This window comes from Cervus canadensis, chromosome 1 (genome assembly GCF_019320065.1).
Source record: "Cervus canadensis isolate Bull #8, Minnesota chromosome 1, ASM1932006v1, whole genome shotgun sequence".
NCBI lineage: Eukaryota > Metazoa > Chordata > Mammalia > Artiodactyla > Cervidae > Cervus > Cervus canadensis.
Window position 1 is genome coordinate 104,673,171 of NC_057386.1, and position 24,254 is coordinate 104,697,424.

At 43.7% G+C, this 24,254-nt stretch overlaps 1 protein-coding gene across 3 annotated transcripts in view; it reads right to left on the reverse strand.

The window, feature by feature from the left end:
- Positions 1-14,368: 14,368 nt before the first annotated feature.
- GLT1D1 (glycosyltransferase 1 domain containing 1) overlaps positions 14,369-24,254 on the reverse strand; it is a 112,964-nt gene continuing 103,078 nt past the window's right edge. For all 3 annotated transcript variants that reach the window (XM_043489003.1, XM_043488993.1, XM_043488983.1), the window contains one exon: positions 14,369-17,639. In XM_043489003.1, the coding sequence (XP_043344938.1) occupies positions 17,478-17,639 (162 nt within the window). In that variant the 3' untranslated portion in view covers positions 14,369-17,477. The remainder of the gene's footprint in view (positions 17,640-24,254) is intronic.

Genomic DNA, 24,254 nt, shown 5'->3' on the forward strand with positions numbered 1-24,254 from the left:
AATGCCAGAGACCTCGGTTTGATCCCTGGGTTGGGAAGATTCCCCTGGAGAAGGAAAAGGCTACTCACTCCAGTATTCTGGCCTGGAGAATTCCATAGACTGTTTAGTCCATGGGATCCCAAAGAGTCGGACACATCTGAGCAACTTTCACTTTCACATAGATAATTTTATTTTTAACTATAAACAATTTTTATTACAATCAATAAAATACATAAAAATTATCTTTGTGTATTTGTTTATGTATAAGTAATTACTGATACTATTTTATCTTTAATATAGATCATTATAAATTATAATCAATAAAACTAATTTTATTTTTAGTTATAGTTCATTTTAATTGTTATTATTTTCTTTATGCATTCATAAATACATATTTATAATTTTATAAATAATTATAAATTTAGAAAATAATTACAAATCAAAACAAATTCATTAAATATATATTCACATATAGATTTAGATAAATATTTAAATATGCATATATTCAAACTACATATAGACTTAGTGCTAGCTGCAGGATAACATCATTAGAGTCTTATTTCGGTGAAACATTCTCCATGCTCCATGCTGCACTATATGTGCATATATTTATGTACATATATTTATATATGGAGCTTCCCAGGTAGCACAGTGATAAAGAATCTGCCTACCAACTCAGGAGACACATGAGACATGGGTTTGATCCCTGGGTCAGAAAGATCCCCCAGAGGAGGGCACAGCAACTCACTCCAGTATTTTTACACACATATATAAAACCAAATAGTCCTAAAGAAAGATTGCACCCATTACACTTCCAGGATAAGCACTCAAGAATTTGATGATTTTTAAAGTGCTCACATCTCTAGCTAGAGCTTTGATGTTCTCCTTTCTTCCATGGCACCTGCCTCCTTATTCCATGAGGCAGCTAACAAGTGCTCTGATTGATCTCACGGGACTTGATGTCAAATAGCCCCACTCTCCACCCTTTCCCAGAGCTGTCCTCCTAGCCACACTGTGGCCTGCTGCCTAAATAACTCACATTCACAGTGGCTGCAGGTCTCTATGAAGGAGGCTACTGCCCTGCATAAATGCAGAAGTGCACCAGACACATTACATTCTATAAACAGTGAGGCCCTGCCTTGGATTATATATGCTGCTGCTAAGTCGCTTCAGTCATGTCTGACTCTGTGCGACCCCATAGACAGAAGCTCACCAGGCTCCCCCGGCCCTGGGATTCTCCAGGCAAGAACACTGGAGTGGGTTGCCATATATATAAGTGGTCTTAAATTGGCTAAAAAATAATATGTGCTGGTGAAACAGGTTGAATCAGGCTCCCAGGAGGTATGTTCACCTAGAACCTAGGAACATGATTCTGTTGGACCAAGCATCTTTGCAAATGTAAATAAGATGAGGATCTCAAGATGAGACCACCCTGGATAAAGGTGAGGGGGAAATCCAAGAGAAATCCTTTTAGAAGAGAGAAAAGAAGACATAGTGTATCAGTTCAAGTGCCACGGTAAAATACAAAATGGGGTGGCTTACACGATGGACCTTTATTTTTAAGGTTCTGGAGCCTGGGAGTCCAAGATGAAGGAGCCACCAGTGTTGGTCTCTAGTGAGACCCATCTTCTGGCTTACACGTGGTTTCCTTGCTGTGTCCTCAGGTGGCCTTTCCTCTGATCATGTGGGAGCAAAAGAGGTCTCTGGTATTTCCTCTGGCTTCTGCTCCTCCTCCCCTACTGTGTCCCCTCCTCCTTCATATTCCACACTGGTCCTACTGGAGTAGAGACCCATTCCGATGATTCTATTTATTCTTAACTCTCTCCCTAGAGGCCTTATCTATGAAAGGACTTCCCCTGTGGCTCAGCGGTAGAGAACCCACCTGCCAATGCAGGAGGCACAAGAGACTCAGGTTCAATCCCTGGGTCAGGGAGATGCCCTGGAGGAGGAAACGGCAATCCACTCCAGTATTCTTGTCTGGAGAATCCCATGGAGAGAGGAGCCTGGCGGGCTGCAGTCCGTGGGGTTGCAGAGAGTTGGATGCAGTTGAGGTAACTGAGCACACACACAAAAGCCTTATCTTTGAATACAGTCACATTCAGAGTTGGGGCTTCGACATACGGATTTGATACATTTCAGTTCCTAACATCCAGACAAACAGAGGGTGTCCTGTGAAGCAAGAGGCAGAGACTGAAGTGATGCTAAAAGCCAAGCAATGCCAGGAGCCACAAAGGCTGGACCCACCTTTGTGCTTTTCAGTTTGACCTTTTGGTGTCCTGCACTAATGACTCTGCAGCCATGGAAGCAGCCTCATTCAGCAACAGCACTCAGGTAGTTACAAGAATGCCATTTCCATTCAACCCAAACTAATGTAAGCAAAACAGAGAGTTTATTTTAAAGATAAGAGGTGTCCCTTTAAAACAAAGGACAAGAAATATAGCCCGAACAACCAAATTCTGGTAATTGAATTCTTTAAAACTCTCTTTCTCTCTCTCTCTCTCATTTCACATTCTGCTCTTTTCTGTAACATTTGTTGCAGTTTTCTCTCTTTCCAGCTCAAAATTCTCAGAGAAAGATTGATTGCCTATCTTGGATTGAATGTTCATTCCTAGGCCAGCTAAGCACAGCCAGCGTTAAGAGACTCTGTGTGTGTGTGTGTGTGTGTGTGTGTAATAGATTAGGAGTCAGACATGTTACAAGTTTCAATATTTAGATATTAAAAATAATTTTTGTCAAAGTGCAACGCGAATGATTTAGAGAAGCCAACCACTATACCTACCATTTGACATGATCCTATTTTATAATTTTTAGAATTTTATTGATGCACAGACATCAGTTTCTCATGTCCTTTAAACTGGTTTTGATTTCCCACTGGTTCCCTCACTAATGTGTTAAATGAAACCTGACATAGTCTCACTCGTAGATTTATGTTTTTAACACCTTGAAAATTCTATTTGTGATATTACCCTTGCCCGTGATTGGAGGTCGCAAGAGTAGGACAATTATTAGAGAGCTGTGAAGATGGAGAGTGGGTAACTGCAAAACACCCATCTCAGTACAAATTCACCTGCATGTGTTGGGTCATCATAAATAAATGTAAGAAAGGAAACCCCAACAGAGAGAATGAAAGAGATGAGGTGGCACTTCCCTGGTGTTCCAGTGTTAAGAATTTGCCTGCCAATGCAGGGAGCATGGGTTCGATCCCTCATCCGGGAAGACCCCTCATGCTGCAGAGCAACTAAGCCCATGCGCCACAGCTACTGAGTCCTTACACCCTAGAGCCGTGCTTCGCAACAAGAGAAGTCATCATAGTGAGAACCCGAAGCACTGCAAGTAGGCAGTAGCCCCACTTGCCTCAACTAGAGAAAGGCCACGTGCAGCAGTGGAGACCCAACACATCCAAAAAGAAATAAAAAAATTTTTTTAAAGACGAAAAAAAAAAAAAAGATAGGAGGTGACACCTCGGGAATTCTTTCTCATTACCTGCACAGGCGGGCCCAGTAGCAGGGACCTGACTTTACTCTGATGGCTGAAAGCTGTCATTCACCCTCTGATTCTACAAAGACAAAGTCACTGGCCTCTGATCTTCAACACACCCTGAAAGGAATTCAGAGTGGAAGTCAGGAAGGAGGCCCTCTGTTCTCTGGAAGATACTAGCAGAACATGCCTTCAGATATTTAGACCTTTTCAGGAGATTTTATAAGTCCAATTTTTTATATCTTCTAATACTTAGAAAAGCACCAAAATCATTAATAGAGAGTAGGGAGAGACAATTTGGGAACTTGGGATGAACATATAAATATGCAAATTTGGGAACTTGGGATGAACATATAAATATGCCAGGACCTGAAACTGGGCCCTTGTCTAACACTCGGAAATGAATTGTATGAGGAGACAATGTGCTAACAAAGCAAGAGATTTTATTGGGAAGGTCACCCGGGTGGAGAGCAGTGGGGTAAGGGAACCCAGGAGAACTGCTCTGTCACATGGCTTGTAGTCCCAGGTTTTATGGTGGTGGGATTAGTTTCCGGGTTGTCTTTAGCCAATCATTCTGACTCAGAGTCCTTCATGGTGGTGCACGCCTTGTGGATGCCAGAGAGAAGGATTCTGGGAGGTGGTCAGACATGTGGTGTCTCCTTTTGACCTTTCCCAAACTCTTCCGGTTGGTGATGGCTGATTAGTTCCATGTTCCTTACCAGGACCTCTCGTCGTAAAACAACTCACGCAAATGGTTACTATGGTGCCCAGCTAGGGTGGGCGGTTTCAGTCAGTGTGCTTCCCCTAACAACTCCCCCCTAAGAGACTTCATACTCAAGATACTTCTTGGGAATTGAGGCAAAGGTCTCTTTTTTCTATAACTTCTTCCTGCTGTGCATGGGCGTAGGCCTGCCTAGCAGAACAGAAGTCTCTCTCTACCTGATCTAAGTCAAGGTATTTTTTGTCTGAAACCAGCATTCACCCTTGTAATAACAGCGATTTAGTTTGAAACTGTTGGCTCCTCTCAGAGATGAAATAGACAGGGGCCAAACAGGAGACCTAACAGGATGGTCATCACTGGTCCCCAGAAACACAAGGCAGCATTTGGGGTGAGGGCTGCAGAGCTTGTAACTTTGATGGGTTGGTGGTGAGGCAACAGAGCGGTGCTCCAGGAATCTTGTGCTCAGCCTGAAGTTACCATCCTCCACCTAGGTGGGGGCCCCAGTTCTGTAAAAGAACTCAAAGATATTGTTATGCATATTTTTTGAATAGGAACCAGGACGCTGTCTCAAGGCTGTACCCCCATTTGACTGTTTCTCCTCTGTTTCTGCATCCCCTCCCTTCCCTGATTAGCAATTGTTTGAATCCACCCTTTGGAACTCAGGGAAGGTCAAGGAGGCTGAATGAAGCCTATATCATGCAGACAAGAAATGCAGAACACAGAACAGATCTGTACTCCAGAGACCCACAGAAACCTGCTCGGTTTTAATTTAGGGAACTAGGCAACTATAACTGTGATAACTTCCTGTCAAAATGGGGCATAGGACTGCCTTAGTTTGGACAATAGACACTGAATTGGAAGTATTCCTGAGTTCCAAGTCCTAGATCTGATGGTTGAAAGATGTCACTCACCCTCTGATTCTACAAAAACAAAGTCACTGGCCACTGCAGCCACTGATCTTCAACACACCTAGAAAGGAATTCAGAGCAGAAGCCAGGAAGGAGGCCCTCTGTGCTCTGGAAGATACTGGCAGAACATGCCTTCAGATAATTAGACCTTTTCAGGAGAAGATTTTATAAGCCCAGTTTTTTACATCTTCTCATACCTAGAAAAGCACCAAAATCATTAATAGAGAGTAGGGAGGGATAAATTGGGAGCTTGGGATGAACATAAACACACTATTAAATATAAAATAGATAACCACCAAGGACCCACTGTATAGCCCAGGGAACTGCACTCAATATTTTGTAAAAGCCTGTAAGGGGAATGAATCTGAAAATGAATATATACACATATCACTGAATCACTTTGCTGTACGTCTGAAACTAACACCACATTGTAAATCAATTGTGGTCCAGTGGTTGAGACATCCCACATGTCGAAACTAAAGATTCTGTGTGCTGCAACTAAGACCCGCAGCAGGCAAATAAATAATTAAAATAAATATTAAAAAAAATTAAAAAAAAAAACTATTGTCCAATTTAAAAAAATCATTAATGGAGGGTTCTGCTCCTCATAACTGGCCAAAATGTGGGCTTAATGCACATATCCCCTTCACCAGCTCCCTCTGCCTCCGGATGGGCCCTGGTGCTTCCTGTATGGTCCTCAAGGCACAATGACCCCCTCCTCCTGGCAACAGTGAGTCTGTTTTTGAACAGCAGCTGATTTGTCGCCTTGCTACACCTCCAATTTTCAAGGCTCAGGTGACCCAAGTCCTCATCTGTTTTCTTTCTAATCTGATCATTAAAGCACAGACATTATGCCTTGAGTCCTTCAGAACTTTGCTTCTGATAACTGTCTAGACCTTCTGTTTTGAACCAACAGAACCTTTCTATCTCTCTCAAAAACCTCTGCTTTGCAATTAAAAAGCCTTGGTTTTCAAGACTCTTTGTTCTCTCTCTCTGGAAAGTCCAAAGGCTTCTTAACAACTCAACGCCAAGAATCTGACTCTTTTGTATCTGAACCTGCTCTGGCAATGCCTACCGCTAGTCCCAAATACAATAAGCTCAAAATGGCCTAATTTTCACAAAGAATTAATGTAAGTGTGTACCTGTATGGGTGCGTGCAAAAAATATATGCTTAGTTAATATATTGGTATAGTATTCTGCCACCACAAAATAGGAAAAATTTTGAATAAAGGCAATATCATAGTTTATGAGAACAGTTGTTTTCAGGCTGCTAAAAACATTCTAAAAACCATAAAGTCTTATTATATTTAAGACCTAGGCTTCCCAGATGGCATTAGTGGTAAAGAACCTGCCTGCCAATGCAGGAGACATAAGAGACGTGGGTTCGATCCCTGGATTGGGAAGATCCCCCTGGAGAAGGGCATGGCAACCCACTCCAGTGTGCTTGCCTAGAGAATCCAAAGGACAGAGGAGCCTGATGGGCAACAGTCCATAGAGTTGCAAAGAGTCAGACACAACTGAAGGAATTCAGCATGCTTTCACACATATTTAAGACCTATTGATCAAAATTCTATCTCGGTTCTACAAGACCAATACTCCTAACTATGTGATTCATTCAAAATAAACACATTGATATTAAAACTTACATGAGGGAAAACATCTCTTTCCTCTACTCTGTTGGTTCAATGGCCGGAATACTGCAAATCTGACAAAAGACAGATGAATAGGAGGAACAAGTTTATTCACATGCATATGAAGGCTCACAGAAGTGAAACTCCTACAGAGGCAGAGACTAACATATAGTTTCTACAAAGGGCAAGATATATGTGGAGACGCGAAAAGACAAAGTGATCTTTGGTATCCTCAGCCTGCAGCGGCTTGAAGCAAGACTCGGATTCCCAGCCAGAGACAGAGGCCAGGTCACACAGCGGGAACACCAGATCCTAGCCACTAGACCAGTGGTCAATGACAAGGGCCCTGGCCTTTCAGCTCTGCAGAGAATTTCCACAAGGACGGAAAGTAGAGAAGCAAGTATTCATTAGGAAGAAAAGAGCGTAGGATGTGTTAGACTCCGAGGGAGAGTCCCTCAGTCGTGTTTAAATCACTTATACAGGCATTTCTTCTGGCTTCCTTTGGCCAATCATTTTGATTTGCCTGATTCTCGGTCCATTTTTGGTATCTCTCCAGATCCTCCCATGTGTGTGCATGCATCTCTTAGCCAAGATGGATTCTACTGCAAAGGCCTATGGGTAGACTGGCATTAGCTAACGTCACTCCCCTTTGACCCTCAAGGAGACTTTCTGCACACGTGTGGTCAGGGAGGTCTCCTGACTTCAAGAATGAGAAACATGTGATCTGGGCGGGGTCTAGCCTTCTCTTAATGGTTCTGGTATTCTCGTCTTGGAGTTTCAGTCCACAAGGATTGAATCTCCAATTGCTTTACCCTGGAATGGCAGGCGGGCATCTACCTCCTCAAATGGAAAAGGGATTTGAGATTCTAAGGGCAATCAGTTATGGGAAGATAAACAGATAGGGAAACTAATGGAAGATGAATGTTACTTAGTAAACTTTGTCTGTCTGATGGCTCAGATGGTAAAGAAACTGTCTGCAAGATAGGAGACCTGGTTTTGATTCCTGGGTTGGGAAGATCCCCTGGAGATGGAAATGGCGACCCACTCCAGTATTCTTGCCTGGGAAAATTCCATGGACCAGGGAGCCTGGCGGGCTGTAGCCAATGGGGTTACAGAGTCGGACACAACTTTGCCACTTTCAGTCACTCATCTTGGCACCGACTTCAGTTCAAAATAATCTGTATGACCAAGAGGCATATTTGGGTGTCACATACTCTGATCCTTTTCAGTTCCTTTGACTTGGGGTGAACAGTTGTCTAGTTCATGTGCAGACTAAATTCCTTAGAGTCTAGCTGACAACTAAGTGCATGGGATAAGGAGACAATCGCACTTAGGGTTGGTGAGAGAGAGACAAGGAGAGAATGAGAGAGAGAATATGAGAGAGAGAGAATGTGGGAGGGTAGGGAATGAGAGAGAATGAGAGAGACGAGAAAACAGCCTAAGCAGCCCCCTGAGTCTGCTTCCTGGCTCCATCTCTTTCCACCCCCATGACTCAGGACCAGTTTCAGAGCCTCGGTTTCCTCATCTGTTAAGTCATGGGGTTGGTGTGAGGATAGAGACACTGCAGATAAGGCACTGTCAAAAAAGAAGCAAATCCTGAGTTAGCAAAGAGAGATTTTATTGGAGTGGATTTTTTGGAAATTGTGAGGATTTCTTGCAATTGAGAGGACTCTCTGACAATAAGATTTGCAAGCATCTCCTGTGTTTTGCAAAGTGGATTTTTTATTAAATCTAGGAAGAGGAAACAGGGCTTAGAAAGAGCCGGGTATGGGGAAGTGGGATGTGTGGGAGATGTCTGTGTCCTGAGAGTAGGCTTTTGGGAGTGGGGGTGGAGGGCTGTGATGGATGAGCTCTCTGCTGCTTCTAACTAAGGCTGGACCAGAACCTGAGGAAGGAGAGGTGCATGGGAAGTGGGGGGAGTAGGCAATCTGTGAGTTCATATAAGCCATGTGGGGAAGGGAAGTCGTTTGCAGTAAACCATTTCCCTGAACATAAACGTGGGGAATGCATTTCTTAACGTTTGCTGTTTTCCAGGAACACAGAGCTCCGGTAAAGTTCAAGGTCGTCAGCATTGAGCACCCTGCCCGTCACACAGAGTCCAATTAATGTTTGTGATAACTGACAAAATTGGAGTAATGACACTATTTTAAGTCATAAACACAGATGTTTTTTCAATCACCTTGTGTATTATCATTTTTTATATGCCCACGGAGCCTCTAAACTCATTTAGACACTGGATAGTGTCTAAATTAGACACTGGGAGAGACAGGGTAGGAAAGGAACAATACGACAGAGAAGAGCAAATCTGACTCCATGTTGGATCTATTTCTTTAGCTCTAACTCTTGTGCTCTCTTGCCTGGGCTGAGTCACGCACCTTTTGTAAAAGAATGTTCCCTAGAGCCTGAAATATACAGGAGAGCCCTTCTCAAGGCTCTGACCTTTAAAGGTATAAAACTTTTCCATCCATACAGAGATAAAATGCTTCAGAACAGAGAATAATGTCTGTCTTGTTAGACTTTTATAGGAGCATGGTAACCTGACCTACATGGACAGCTGCAAGAACAAAAGATTCCTGCACCAAGAAGTTTGCAACAACCAGCCACACCCTCTCCCCTTCTAGTATCAAAGAATTCTAACTTCGGGAAGATGGTTCTTTGGGACACTCGTCCACCATCTTCTCAATCTGCTGGTTTTTTAAATGAAGTCACTATCTTTTGCCCCAGCATCACCCCTCTTGATAAACTGACCTGTTGTACAGTGAGCAACATGAGCCTAGACTCTGTAATACAGAGAAGAAACCCTTCTTAGCAAGCAGAAATCTAAAAAATCTTTAGACTCTGTGAGTTGTTTTTCCAACTGTTTCTAAAATGGGGGAATTTGCACCAAATACCAAGTCAGAAAGCTAGTCTCCTAGTGTTACTTGGTTCCTCATTCTCTGCCTTCTTGCAAATGCCTGGTTATTAACCTTTCTGATTTGGAGGAAATACTTAGCATATTTTTATATTAGATGCTAAAGAAGAAAATCCACTTTAAATGAAGCATGACTCTCCTAATAGCTGGGGCTTTCTAAAGATTGCAGAAAGAGTTCGAAGGCTTCTACTGAGAATGGCACCATGAAGTTTTTTTTTTTCCTCTAAGAAGAAAGATTTTGTAATTTAGCAGAATTGTGTAATTTGGAGGGAAGATATTTCTTTCAGCCTGAATTTTTAAGGACTATTAATGAGTCTGAAGAAAGAAGTAGATTGTAAAAAATCTGTTTAAAATAGATTGTGGCCACAGATAAAGATGAAGTCATTTTTATTTCTTTCAAATTGACACCCTCCCCCCAACAGACTTTTTTTTGTATTCATTTTTAGCAGAAGTTCCTTTAAAGCCTAATACAATTCTCTTGGCAATTACCTGTAGTGCCTTGGCTGGGGTTTTCATTCTAACTTTGGAGGCATAACTGCCTTATGGATCATAATCTCACGGACTTTTATCTGATCCCTTCCTGAGTGTTGGCTGCATGCTCATTGACTATTGTAATCATCCATCCATGTCTGTGTGAATGATTGAGCTAGGACGTGACCCCTTTGATAGGGTAAGGAGTATTCATTATGGTATCCATACTAGAGAGCAGTGTCTGTCTCAACTGCTATAAGAAATACTGGCTGAGGGGATTCCCCTGGCAGTCCAGTGATTAAGGCTCCATGATTCCAACACAGAGGATATGGTTTTGATTCCTGGTTCTGTAACTGAGATCCCACATGTCACGAGTGACATGGCCAAAAAGTAATTTTTTTTTTTTAATTTTAAAAAAGAAAGAAATACTGACCAAAGATATGGAAACCACTTGAGTGCCCATCTATAGACAAATGGATAAAGACGTGATACACATATGCAATGGACTTCAGTTCAGTTCAGTTCAGTCACTCAGTCATGTTCGACTCTTTGAGACCCCATGAATCGCAGCACGCCAGGCCTCCCTGTCCATCACTAACTCATGCAATGGACTGCTGCTGCTGCTGCTAAGTCGCTTCAGTTGTGTCCGACTCTGTGCGACCCCATAGACGGCAGCCCTCCAGGCTCTACCATCCCTGGGATTCTCCAGGCAAGAACACTGGAATGGGTTGCCATTTCCTTCTCCAATGCATAAAAGTGAAAAGTGAAAGTGAAATTGCTCAGTTGCGTCCGATGCTTCGCGACCCCATGGACCACAGCCTACCAGGCTCCTTCATTCATGGGATTTTCCAGGCAAGAGTACCGGAGTGGGTCGCCACTGCCTTCTCCTATGCAATGGACTACTACTCTCTAAAAGAGTGAAACGTCGCCGTTGGCAACAACATGGATGGACTTGGAGGGCATCAGGCTAAGCAAAATAAGTCAGAGAAAGACAAATACTGCATGATATCTTATTTTTTAGTCCAAATTTTTATTTTGTCTCAGTCAAACTGACTCATGGATCATTTCAGAAACTATTTCTATTTCCCAAGGCCTTCCAATATGAGCATTGCCATGCTTACTCATTTAGGGGAACCAGGAGAACAACCAGTAGAAAGACTGGGATTACCTATCGAGTCAATACATTTCATTTTATTATGTCTTCCAGAACTGTGTCTTGCCTCACACAAAGACACATTGTAGGAGATTCAGATGGAGACTCTTGTACTCAGGGTTTGAGGTGATAATCGATATATGGCCCCAGCTGAGGGTTTGTATACAAATGAGATCTTGGGAAGAAAAGGTGAACTGTGTTGGGATGGCCTTCAAAGCTTAACCGAAACCTTGTGGGAAACACTTTTCTTGGCATTTAAAGGTCTTCAGTGATTAGTAAGACCACAGAATTTAAAACCAGTTTTTCACAATGGCTACTGTACTGCAAGCTGTCCCAAATAGGCATTTTCCCCTCCTCTCTCTATTTATTTATTGTTTAATATTTATTTATTTGGCTGTGTCGAGTCTTAGTTATGGCACACAGGATCTTCAACGCAAAGTGCGGTATCTTTCACTGCAGCCTGTGGGTTTCTCTGTAAATATGGTGCACAGGGTCAGTAGTTGCAGCGCATGAGCTTTTGCCCCCTGGCATGTGGGATCTTTATTCCTCCACCAGGGATTGAACTTGTGCCCCTGCACTGGAAGATGGATTTTTTTTAAAATTTATTTATTTTTAATTGAAGGATAATTGCTTTACAATATTGTGTTGGTTTCTGCCATACATCAGCATGAATCAGCCATAGGTATACACATGACCCCTCACTCGTAAACTTCCCTCCCACTTCCCACCCCATCCCATCCCACCTCCCTAAGTTGTCACAGATCACTGGTTTGAGCTCTCTGAGCCGTGCAGCAAATTCCCATTGGCTATCTATTTTAAATATGGTAGTGTATATGTTTCCATGTGAGTCTCTCCTTTCGTCCCACCCTTTCCTTCCTCTCCCAAACTCCTCCCCCAAACTCCCGTCCATAGGTCTGTTCTCTACGTCTGCATCGCCATTGTGCTAAGTCGATTCAGTTGTGTCTGACTGTGCGAACCCATGGACTGCAGCCTGCCAGGCTCCTCTGTCCATGGGATTCTCTAGGCAAGAATACTGTAGTGGGTTGGCGTGCCCTCCTCCAGGGGATCTTCCCGAGCCAGGGATGAAACCCGCGTCTCTTATGTCTCCTGCATTGGCAGGTGGGTTCTTTACCACTTGCGTCACTTGGAATGCCCATTTGCTCTCCTTCAAATAGGTTAATCAGTACCATCTTTCTAGATGGAAGGTGGATTCTTAACCACTGCACCACCAGGGAAGTCCCTCTTTCTTTTTAAAAAACTTTAAATATTTCACTCCACTCTCATCTTGTTTTCTGGTTCCATAGAAGTCAGATATAATTCTTATAAATTTTTTCCTCTCTACATAAGTGGGGGTTTTTCCCCCTGTGACTTCTTTCAAGGTATTATTTTCTTTATCTTTGACCTTCTGTAGTTTGAATGTGTTAAGCTTACATGTATATTTTTCTTGCACTTATCTTTCTTGATGATTTCTGAGTTTACTGAATCTGTGGTTTGGTGTCTGACCTTGATCTTGGAGAACTATCGGAGTTGTTGTTTCAAATATTTCTTCTGTTTCTCTCTTTTCCTTCTGGCATTCTCATTATGCATGTTACACTTTTTGAAATTGTCCCATAGCTCTAGGATAGTCTGCTCTGGTTGTTCATCCCCTTCTCTTTTGAATGTAGATCATTGTTTTGTTTTGTTTAAACTTTATTTATTTATTTGGCTGCCCTGAGTCTTAGTTGCAGCGTGTGGGATCTAGTTCCCGAACCAGGATCAAACCTGAACCCCCTATGTTGGGAGCACAGAGTCTTAGTCATTGGACCACAGGGAAGTCTCAATAATAGAGCCTTGGTTTTTACCTGGGCACACAGTTGCTGGGAGAAAAGACTGCAATGCTAAGCTTCCCTTAAAATAGGATGTGGGCACAGTATATAACTAGAAACAGGAATTTTCCTGAAAGGGAAGGGATAAATCTTTGCTCCCACTTTCCATCTTCCTGCAGCTTGGAGTTCAGGCATGATGGCAGTGCTGGGGCAGCCACCTTACACCATGGGGGTGGAGATGAACACCTGCTGAGGATGGAAGGTCCCTGACCCTGGGAAGCACAATCTGAGCTGAACTACTCTCTTTACTTGATAGATAAAAATATATTTCTCTCCTGCTTAAGCCACTATTATTTTGGATTTTCTGTCAGTCATACCCAAATGTTAATTCTAAATAATACCCTTCCACTCCACATACCCAGGATAGAGTTGGCCCCTCTTAATGATGGTTCCACATTCAACATGTTTAAATGTCAACACAGTGTAAGTCAGCTAAAAAGTGAAATAGCCAACCTTGCAGAAGATGCAATATTTTCCTGAAATGGATGAAATGGATGCTGGAAAATTACCTAAAACCCAGGCAAAGGAGGCTCTGGCAGGATGGAACCAGGTAATGAGTGACTTAAGGATGATGACAGGGCAGACACTGCAAAAGAAAACCACAACATCAAAGGAAGAAAAGAAGCTCAGAGGAATATTGATGAAGTCCCAGTGGATGGGTTTTGTTTATTTGTTTGTGTGAAATATTTCTTGGCACTACGCTGAGAGTTTCAATTCTATCTGCAGAAATAAATCTTAGTAAACATTAGACAAATGTACTCTATGTTCTTAATGTTGGGATTCAGTTTTTGAATACAAAGTCACAAACACCCTTTACTTCGATGGTCCTTGTTTTCCCTGAAATTCTGGTCCGTACTCAAGTGGATGTTTTCAGTCGGTCCTTGTCCCTTGTGGCTGCACATTGGATCAGGGAAACTTCGGGCCTGGGTGCCTCCGCCCCCAAGACTCTGATGTAATCAGTCTGAGAGGCAGCCCAAGCATAAGGAGTTTTCAAAGTGAAACGGGGGACTTCTCTGGTGGTCCAGTGGTTAAGAATCTGCCTGCCAATGCAGGGGACACAGGTTCGATCCCTGTCCTGGAAAGATTCCACATTCTGCGGGGCAACTAAGCCCATGCACTGCAACTATTGAGTCTGTGCTCTCGAGCCTGGGAGCCACAGCTACTGAAGCCCGAATGCCCTAGAGTCTGTGCTCCGCAGTAAGAGAAGCCATCACAGTGAGAAGCCCACACACGGCAACTAGAGTAGCCCACACTCTGCAACTAGAGAAAAGCCCGTGCAGCAACTGCTAAAAATAAATAAATAAATGAAATTACTTTTAAAAATTAAAAAAATTTAAAAATAAAAGCTGAGGCTGGGGAACTGCCGCTTTTACTACCTGGCCTCCCTGGTGAGGACTGGCTTTGGCTGGGGAGGACTTCCTGTGTGTCATTCCCACATCAGGCTCCTGACTCTCCAAGAGGAGACCGGGTCAGAAAGGGGAAGGGAGGTGGGAAGGTGGGGTATGGGAGATGTATGTGAAAGGGGGAGGGGAGAGAGGTGGGAGGAGGAAGAGGACAAGAGCTGGCTCTCTCCATCTCCTAACAGGTTGCAGTTAACGAACTGCAAGGTCCAGCACCAGGAAACTTCTAGGGAAGAGTTTATGCAGCTGTGCCAAGTATTGTTACTGAAGATGACATAGAAATGTAACGGACACTTGAAGCCACATGCCGGCTGAGAGTACAAAGGATTTCCAAACCCCATCCCTAACTGATAGTGTGTGTGAGTGTGTTGGTCACTCTGTCATGCTCCTCTGTCCACAGCATTCCTTAGGCAAGAATACTGGAGTGAGTGGCCATTGCCTTCTCAGGGGATCTTTCTGACCCAGGGATCGAACCCAGGTCTCCTGCACTGCAGGCGGACTCTTTAGCATCTGAGCCACAGTGAGGGAAGCCATCAGAACAGAGACCAGCTAGCGGCACATTCTAGTCTGCAGGGTGCTCAAGGCACCGTGTGGACCACCCATTCCCATCTGCATGGAGAGCCTGCACAGTCTGCCTTTGGAAACCTGAAGATACCTGATGAACCTTTCAGATCAAAACAAAGCTATCCTATTTAACTTCATTGCAAAAAAAAGTGTGGGGAAGGGGTGCGGAGGGCTCTTCTGGCAGAAGCGGTGAGTGCCAGCCAGCTCATCACACCAATTGCAAGTCAGGTACGAGCAGTGCCTCTTTGCAAAAGAACACCGTGCTGCGTTAAATGCAATTTCCCTCTGCGTGTGAAGGTTACAGAATCTCAGTTCTATCTGGAAATTGACTCGTTGAGTCATCCAAACCTGTACATCAGCAAATTGGAAACTATATGCAAAATGTTTAAACATAAAGTTAACGGAGTATGAAACTGAGAGCATCTAGAACATTTACAGAAAAGCATTCTTTTTACGTCTATACTTTGGTATTAAAATAGCAATTGCAAATTAAACCCCTCTTAATGAGATGCGTCAGTGGACTAACATCTGCTTTTAAAGTGCAAGAACTAAAGGGTGGGGTGGGTCTGGTTCTTGCTGAACCAGGCTCACAAAAGGAACACACAGGGACTCTGGCTGGACAGCGGACGGTGACACTTTATTCATTTAAAAACATGCCCTTCCCTAAAGGGCATGAGGCATGTGTGTATGTTTCTATAAAGAGATGGATGAACAACAACGCTGAGGTTCAGCGGAGCCAAGCACATACAATATCCTTCAACCAGGATGAGAGCAGAGACTCCCAATGACCAGTATTTTTTCAACAGCAGCATCCCTGGTCAGTGCCCAGGACAACACTTGGCCTTTTCTTAGGTTTGCATCACTGATTCCAGATTCAGATGGATCTGTCCACTAGGGGTTTGGACTCTGTTTCTCCCTTCCTCTCTTCTCTATTGCCATAGGGGACCCCAACTCTTGTGACTCTCAGATGCCACCAAAAAAAAAAAGAAGGAGGATGGTGATGGGTATTGTTAGAGAATCCTTGGCATGAGGAGCAGGTTTACCAGATAACTGCCTTTGGGAAGGTACTCTGTTGTGAGATTGAGGCGTAGAATTAAACTGGAAATGACATGGGACAGAATCTATAAATATGCTGTTCTCATCTCCATGTCATCAGCACCAGAGTTTAAGGTGTTCAGTCAGAGCCTTCCTCTTTTAGGTTTGGCTATTTATTAAACAGGATGGTTGGAAAGAAAAAAGCCCAAGATGTTGTGAAGTTTGAAGCAAAGATGGCATGGGTCTTCCTGCCCCCTCCAGGGTCTGCGGGCATCAGAACAAGCCCTAAGGAAACACTTCCTTGGATGGACTCAGATCTGGCTTCATCTCCTCCTTTGGATCCTGTGGCTTCCAACTTTACACAAGAAACAAGCGTGTCACCCCCAGTCATCATGGAATGTCCACTGGAAAGAGGGGGTTTCAGGATCCAACAGAGGCAAATGCCGCCACCAAGGAAAAGAAGCACTGGGTTTGGGGGTGCCCCTGGTGTGGTCAGGGTGTCCTTACAGTGATGGCGACACTTGGTTAAACTCGCCCCGTGCTGGATGAGGTCACTGGGACCCACGTGCCAGTCCTGAGATGGGCTGGAGGCTGGTGACTTCATCTCCACTCACTGCTGGGTCTCTGAGGCTGAGTGCCTGACGCTGAACCCAGAGTCAGTCCCAGCATCTTGCAGGCCATGGGTGATGAGGCCTTAGTGCCAACTGATTTTCCACCCCAATTTGGCCAGAGGTAGGTGGAGCCTAGAGGGTGGGGGAGTGGGGGTGGTGCTGCCTTCTTGTCTAAAGAGGTCCTGGCTATCTTACAGTTACACGACTGATCACACACAGCCATGCTTCTGGTGTTCAGGGAAGCAAACCTGCAGAGCCTGGGGGCACAGCCAGACATCTGTCAGCTCCAGATTGGCTGCAGGGTCTGTACCATGTCAAAAATTGCTGCCAGGACCCCTCTCAGCTGATGTTTCTGATGTTTGCTTTTGCTCCTTGAGCAGGCAGGGATGGGCTACAGGTCATCAGAAGACAGGAGAGCGATGTCTACCCTGTGAGGGCTTACAAAATAAGCCCTTGTTGTCCCTAGGAACGTCCTAAAGCAGCTACTCCAACTCTCTCCCTGACTCCCCTTAAAACCAGTGGCCCTGCCCCCACCCCAGTGAGGACTGCATCTCCATGAGGTATGATCCGGAAGCACATCTGGGATGTTACTTGGAAGCACAGAGAGGTTTTGGATGAATTGTCTTATGACTGATAGATCTACGACTCCAGTGAACCAGGCTTGGTTTGTACTGGCCAGGCCCCCTGCCCAGAGCTCTGTCCAAGGGTATCCGCCCACGGCTGAGCGTCTCACAGCATCAGACAGGTACTCTTAGTCCCCAGTGTCTCTCTCCAGCGTCCTGACCAGCTGCCTGTAGGTCTGTCTCTCCTCCTGCCACGAATGATACTTTCTCACGTACTCCCTTCCGTTGGCCACGATTTTTTTTTCCAATGCCGGATCGCTCACCAGTCTCTTTGCCAGATGAACAAACTCCTGCAAAGAAGGAGGTGGAGGAGAAAGAGAGGTAAGTAATTGGTGAAACGGGGGATGCAAACACATATGAAAGCCCAGGTCGGCCTTTGCTCCCGGTCCCTCTTGCCCACCTCCCTTATTCTGGAAAAAAAATAGCCCTTCAGAGGGATGCAAGTTAGTGCAAACATTGGGACTGAGTAAGAAATTACATACACAAACCACACACCCACACCCACACCCACACACACACGCTAGGGTGAACATCGTAGAAAAATACTGGAGCCATCAATTATGCTTCCTCCATCTTTCTTTTCTCAATTACCCAAACTTGCTGTTTCTTATAGTAACTGAGTCCCTACAGTGACTCTTAGATCCACAATTTCTCCCCTCCTTTGTACTCAGCTGGGAGATGAAGTCAGGTCTTACTCCAGGATCTGAGCTCCTATATTGTAGACCATAGTACCTCTGCCCAGTTTTGTTTTGTTTGTTTTTTCATTATATTCCTTCATCTTTCCTGGGCACAGAGCATGTCTTCAAATCATGGACATCATCTGACAGAGTGGAAAAGGTCAGGCTTCTACTGGCCCAGATCTGGGAGCAAATCCTCTTTGAAACACGTAACTTAGCTATGCAGCTTTGGGCAAGCTAGTTAACCTCTCTGAGGCCCACGCTGATCATCTCCCAAGGGGCAGTGGGCATGTGACAGATAAGCCCTGCCCTGCCCCTGACTCCATAGGGGAGAGGGGATTAAACCAGCCTCAATTTTCTAGACTTTGCTTCTGGTGCTCGGCTTCAGAGTGAAGAAGTCTACATTGCTCTATGTTTACCCATACTTTTTGTAGACACTGATGTAATGAGAAAGTGGCCACCTCCTTTAATAATTAAAAATAATTTTTTTTGTTTGGAGTTCACTGTGAGCAGGTGGGATCTTAGTTCCCTGACCAGGGATCAAACCTGCACTCCCTGGATTTGAAGCACAAAGTCTTAACCAGTGGACTGCCAGAGAAGTCCCCAAGTGCACGCTTAGTTGCTCAGTTGTGTCCGACTCTTTGCAACCCCATGGACTGTAGCCCACCAGGCTCCTCTGTCCATGTCCAGGCAAGAATACTGAAGTGGGTTGCCATTCCCTTCTCCAGGGGATCTTCCCAACCCAGGGATTGAACCCAGGTCTTCTGCCTTGTAGGCAGATTCTTTACCACCTGAGCGACCAAAGAAGCCCAAAATAAAGTAAGACTGCCAGAGAAATCCCAAAGTGGCCACTTTTTAATAAGGATTTAAAGGGTTTAAGGGTTAAGAGGTTAATCAAAACCCTTCATAACTGGAAAGAATTAGAATTGTTTTGATTGCTAAAGAGTATTCAGAGAGAGGAAGGGAATATGCATTATTTATTATGCTTGCACATAAGTCAAAGCAGTGCTCATAAGCCATGAGGCCTGCATTTAAATTCACACCCTACCATTTTCTGGTTGGGTTGGTTGTTTTTTTGATACTGAGATGCATGAGTTATTTGTATATTTTGGAGAACAATCCCTTGTCAGTTAAAGAAAGTGAAAGTGAAACCAACTCTTTGCAACCCCATGGACTGTAACCCACCAGATTCCTCCATCCATGGGATTTTCCAGGCAAGAATACTGGAGTGGGTTGCCATTTCCTTCTCCCGGAGATCTTCCCAACCCAGGGATTGAACCTGGGTCTCCCACATTGTAGGCAGACACTTTCTAATGTCTGAGCCATCAGTTAACTTGCTTGCAAATATTTTCTCCCATTCAAAGAGTTGTCTTTTCATCTTATGCTTCCTTTGCTGTGCAAAAGTCTTTAAGTTTAATTTGGTCCCATTTGTTTAATTTTTTTTTTTATTTTCATTACTCTAGGAGGTGGGTCAAAAAAAGATTGTGTTGTAATTTATGTCCAAGAGGAGATGGATAAAGAAGATGTGGTACATATACACAATGGAATATTCCTCAGCCCTAAAAAGGAACAAAACGGTGCCATTTGCAGAGATGTGGATGGACCCAGAGGCTATCATACAGAATGAAGTAAGTCAGAAAGAGAAAAACAAGTATCATATAATATAATGTGTATGTGGAATCTAGAAAAATTATACAGATGAACCTATCTGCAAAGCAGGAATAGAGTCACAGATGTTCAGGACAAATGTATGGATACCAAGTGGGAGAAGAGGAGTGGGATGAATTGGGAGATTGGGATTGACATATATACCATATGTGGTTAAAATAGGTAACTAACGAGAACCTACTGTATACCCAGGGAACCGTGCACGGTGCTCTGTGGTGACCTCAATGGGAAGGAAATCCAAAAAAGAGGCGATGTGTGTAAACATATAGCTGATTCCCTTCGCTGTACAGCAGAAACTAACACAACGGCGCAGAGCAACTGTACTCCAATACAAATGAATGAAAAAAATCACAGAAATGATGCTGGATGCATTTCGTAACCTGAGCCTCAGTTTCTTCATCTTTAAAATAAGAATAATAACAGGACCCAGGGCTTCCCAGGGCGTTCAGTGGTAAAGAATCTGCCTGCCAAGGCAGGAGATGTGGGTTCAATCCCTGGGTCCGGGAGATCCCCTGGAGAATGGAAAGACTCCAGTATTCTTGCCTGGAGACTCCCAGGGACAGAGGAGCCTGGCAGAGCTATGATCCATGGGATGGTAAAAAGTTGGACTCGACTTAGCAACTAAACAACTAAAACAAACAGTACCTGCTTTGTAGCATGTTGAGAGGATTTAATGAATTAATACAATGATTCAGGGCAGAGCCTAGCACAGACTTAGCTATCATTATTATGATTCACCAACTTGTGTAAATTCCAATAAAACAACAGAGATTAATACACAATGCTTTGCTGTTTGCAGGGAACATCCACGTACTCTCAAAATTATTGTTAATTAAACGTTGGATGATTTTTATAGCTAGCAATATAAATAGCAATATTTACAATAGAGTAGAATTATATTTTTAAGCAGTATGCATACACTTTATGGTAAATTGGTGTTCTTTTTATAATAAAAATATAACATATTTATTCTCATCTCACAGGATAACAACATCCTTATTAAAGTTATTCTAGAGGCTTATAGCTTTGGTACATTATTTTAAGATGCTGCTCGTATCTTTGATTTACCTGATACAGAGACTTTGGCTAAAACTCAACCCCCTTGCTTATGATTTCTATAGAATCTATGGCCGTTTTACAACAGAGTCCTGAATGATAGAGTTTCTAGGAATAGGATGTGATAAAGCACACTGTTTATTCCTCTCTGCATGTGAGACTGAACAAAAAAAAAAAAAACCACAGACTGAAATAAAGCAAGAGAGAGTCGGGTGAGGAGTGAGAAACATCTTCGCCGCTGGCATAGAACCCTGGACACTGGCTGAAAGAAAAGAAAGAAGAAGAAAATCACACTCTGGAATGTTGAGAGTGACTCTCTGAGGCCCTGAAATTATTTTCTTCTGGGCTGAAACAGCTCCCCCATGACAACTAAAGCAATATTCTGAACACACTCGTGTGGACAATGAGAAAAGTATGTTGACACACTCTGTCATTCACTCTGTGCAAGACGGTGGCCATGGCCCTTCCATCCCTTTCATGAATGTCTCTTTGCAATAGGACCTGCCCACTCCTCCCATAAAGTGGGGAGGAGGTCTATTTCCCCATCTCCTGAATCTAGGCTGGTCCTGGAATTTGCTTTGACTAACAGACTAGGTCTGTTGTCTGACTTGCAAGCAAAGCTTCAAAAGGCCCTAGAGCTCCCAACCTTGCCATCATGGGAGCCTGAGGTCACCCCACAAAGAAGCCTGAGATAGCCTCCTGAAGACAAAAGACCACTTCGACAGAGATGCCTGGCTACCATCTGCATCACAACCAGTCACTCATCCAGTGGACCAAAGAACCATGCTATAAGAGCTGTAGCAAAACTTCCGGGGTCTTCCCTGGTAGTCCAGGGGTTAGGAGTCTGCCTGCCAATGCAGGGGACACAGGTTCGATCCCTGGTGCGGGAGGATCCCACATGCAGGGGAGCAACTAAGGCCATGCGCCACAACTACTGAGCCTTCACGGACAGAGCCTGCGCTCCGCAACAAGAGAAGCCATCACAGGTGAGGAGCCCAGGCACCACAACTAGAGAGTAGATCTTCTTGGCCACAACCTGAGAAAGCCCAAGGGCAGCAACAAAGACTCAGTGCAGCCAAAAGTAAATAAATTAAAAATTTCCAAAAAAATTCCAGGAAACAAGTATAAATGCCAATGTATCATCATCCCAACCAAAGCCCCATAGCGTCTATATACCTGTCACCTGCAGAACTAGCCAGAACACGCACCATCTGACTGCCAAATCCTGGTTAGGAAGGGGAGTGTTCATCACTCATGCAATGATCTAGTCTTGAAAATTATTCATGATAATAAGTTATGAGGCATTAAAGGGTGCATAGAGAAGAACTAAAGAGCCTCTTGATGAAAGAGAAAGAGAAGAGTGAAAACATTGGCTTAAAACTCAACATTCAAAAAACTAAGACTGTGGCATCCAGTCCCATCACATCATGGCAAATAGATGAGGAAACAATGGAAAGTGACAGACTTTATTTTCCTGGGCTCCAAAATCACTGCAGATTAAGTTGCAGCCATGAAATTAAAAGACGCTTACTCCTTGGAAGAAAAGCTATGACCAATCTAGACAGCATATTAAAAAGAAGAGAAATTACTTTGCCGACAAAGGTTCATCTTGTCAAAGCTATAGGTTTTCTAGTAGCCATGTATGGATGTGAGAGTTGAACTATAAAGAAAGCTGAGTGCCAAAGAACTGATGCTTTTGAACTGTGGTGTTGGAGAAGACTCTTGAGAGTCCCTTGGAGACCAAACTAGTCCATCCTAAAGGAAATTAGTCCTGAATATTCATTGGAAGGACTGATGCTGAAGCTGAAACTCCAATACTTTGGCCACCTGATGGGAAGAACTGACTCATCAGGAAAAGACCCTGATGCTGGGAAGGCCTGAAGCAGGAGGAGAAGGGGACAACAGAGGATGAGATGGTTGGATGGCATCACCGACTCGATGGACATGAGTTTGGGCAAGCTCCAGGAGTTGGTGATGGACAGGGAAGCCTGGCATGCTGCAGTCCATGGGGTCACAGAGTCGGACACGACTGAGCAACTGAACTGTAACTGTAACACTAAAACAAGTAAAAGAAAATAGAAACCAAGTATCAGGATCCCACATCTTAAAATCAGAGTTGGAAACTCAGGTGCCTGCCTCCTGGGCCCTGGCAGGGAAGTCAAACCCCAGCTGCCTGGGTGAATAGAGGCCTCTGCTTGTCTCCACATTTCCTATGATCTTCAAGAGAAGTCAAAATTCCGAGTATTTATGTAAAAGCACTCCATGTTAAATATCAACAGCTAATTCAAAATCTTAAGTATACAGCAAAACTAAACAAAACATGTTTGCAGACTAAATCCACCCCAGGATTAGCAGTGTGCAAACTCTGGCATAGGTTATAAGTTTCAAAAGTTCTTTAAAAAAATCATGCAAATGAGTAGAGTTTTGCTTTCATAATTATTCAATTAGTTATTGACCATTTTCAGAGTTTTCTTCCTTTCTGAGTGGTGGAAAAACTCGTGGAAAAACTTCTCACTGAGAAATAAGTCAGAGAGAGGACAATAAATACTGTATGTTAAAAGTTACAAGTGGAATATAAAAAAATAAAACGAAGGAATGAATATAACAAAACAGACTCACAGAGACCAAACCAGTGGTAACCAGAGAGGAGAGGTAAATGGGGAGAGGAGAGATAGAAGTATGGGATTAACAGGTACAAGCTGTTACAAAATAAACAAGCTGCAAGGATACATTGTACAGCACGGGAAATACAGCCAATATTTTATAGTAATTTTAAATAGAATATAATGTGTAAAAATAATGAATCACTACATTGTACACTTGAGACTAATGTAATATTTTAAATCAACTGTATTTCAATTAATTTTTTTTTTCCTCACTGAATCCTTTCAACCTGCCTTGTTGCCCTGAGGCAACAACCAGATCCAGGGCATGAGAAGCTGTCCATTTCACAGGATGGATAGTTAGACCTCTGTTGGGAGCCTTCACGTAACCATGTTAGCTGAAAGCCACGAGGCAGAGGGAAACCCCTTAACAGGAAACGAATGACCCATGCAGGAGAGAACACGAGGGCTGGTAGGCTGAACATGGGATGGTTTTAAAGAACACTGCATTCTGGCAACCTTCTGTGAGTGATACATCCTAGTTCTTACTGGAAGAGCGAAAGTCAATCACATAAAAACTCTGCATTTCAGGCTCAGGGTGTATGTACAATTAAACAGCCCCAAAGCCGCTTCCGCAGATGCTTTGAATACAACTCACTGATGGGAGAAATTGACAAGGAGCTTTCTGAAGACTGACAGATGTGCTGTCATTAAGATTGTGGTTTTCCCCGGGGCTTTCTTGCATGGAATCCTGCAATTAATTAAGGTTTTGTCTGTACCTCTGGTTCTCAAACTTTGCTGTAAGATTCTGACTGGATAGGTTGGGGGTGGGGTCCAGGAATGTTGTCTTAGTCTGTTTGAGCAGAGACATCACTTTGCTGACAAAGGTCCATCCAGTCAA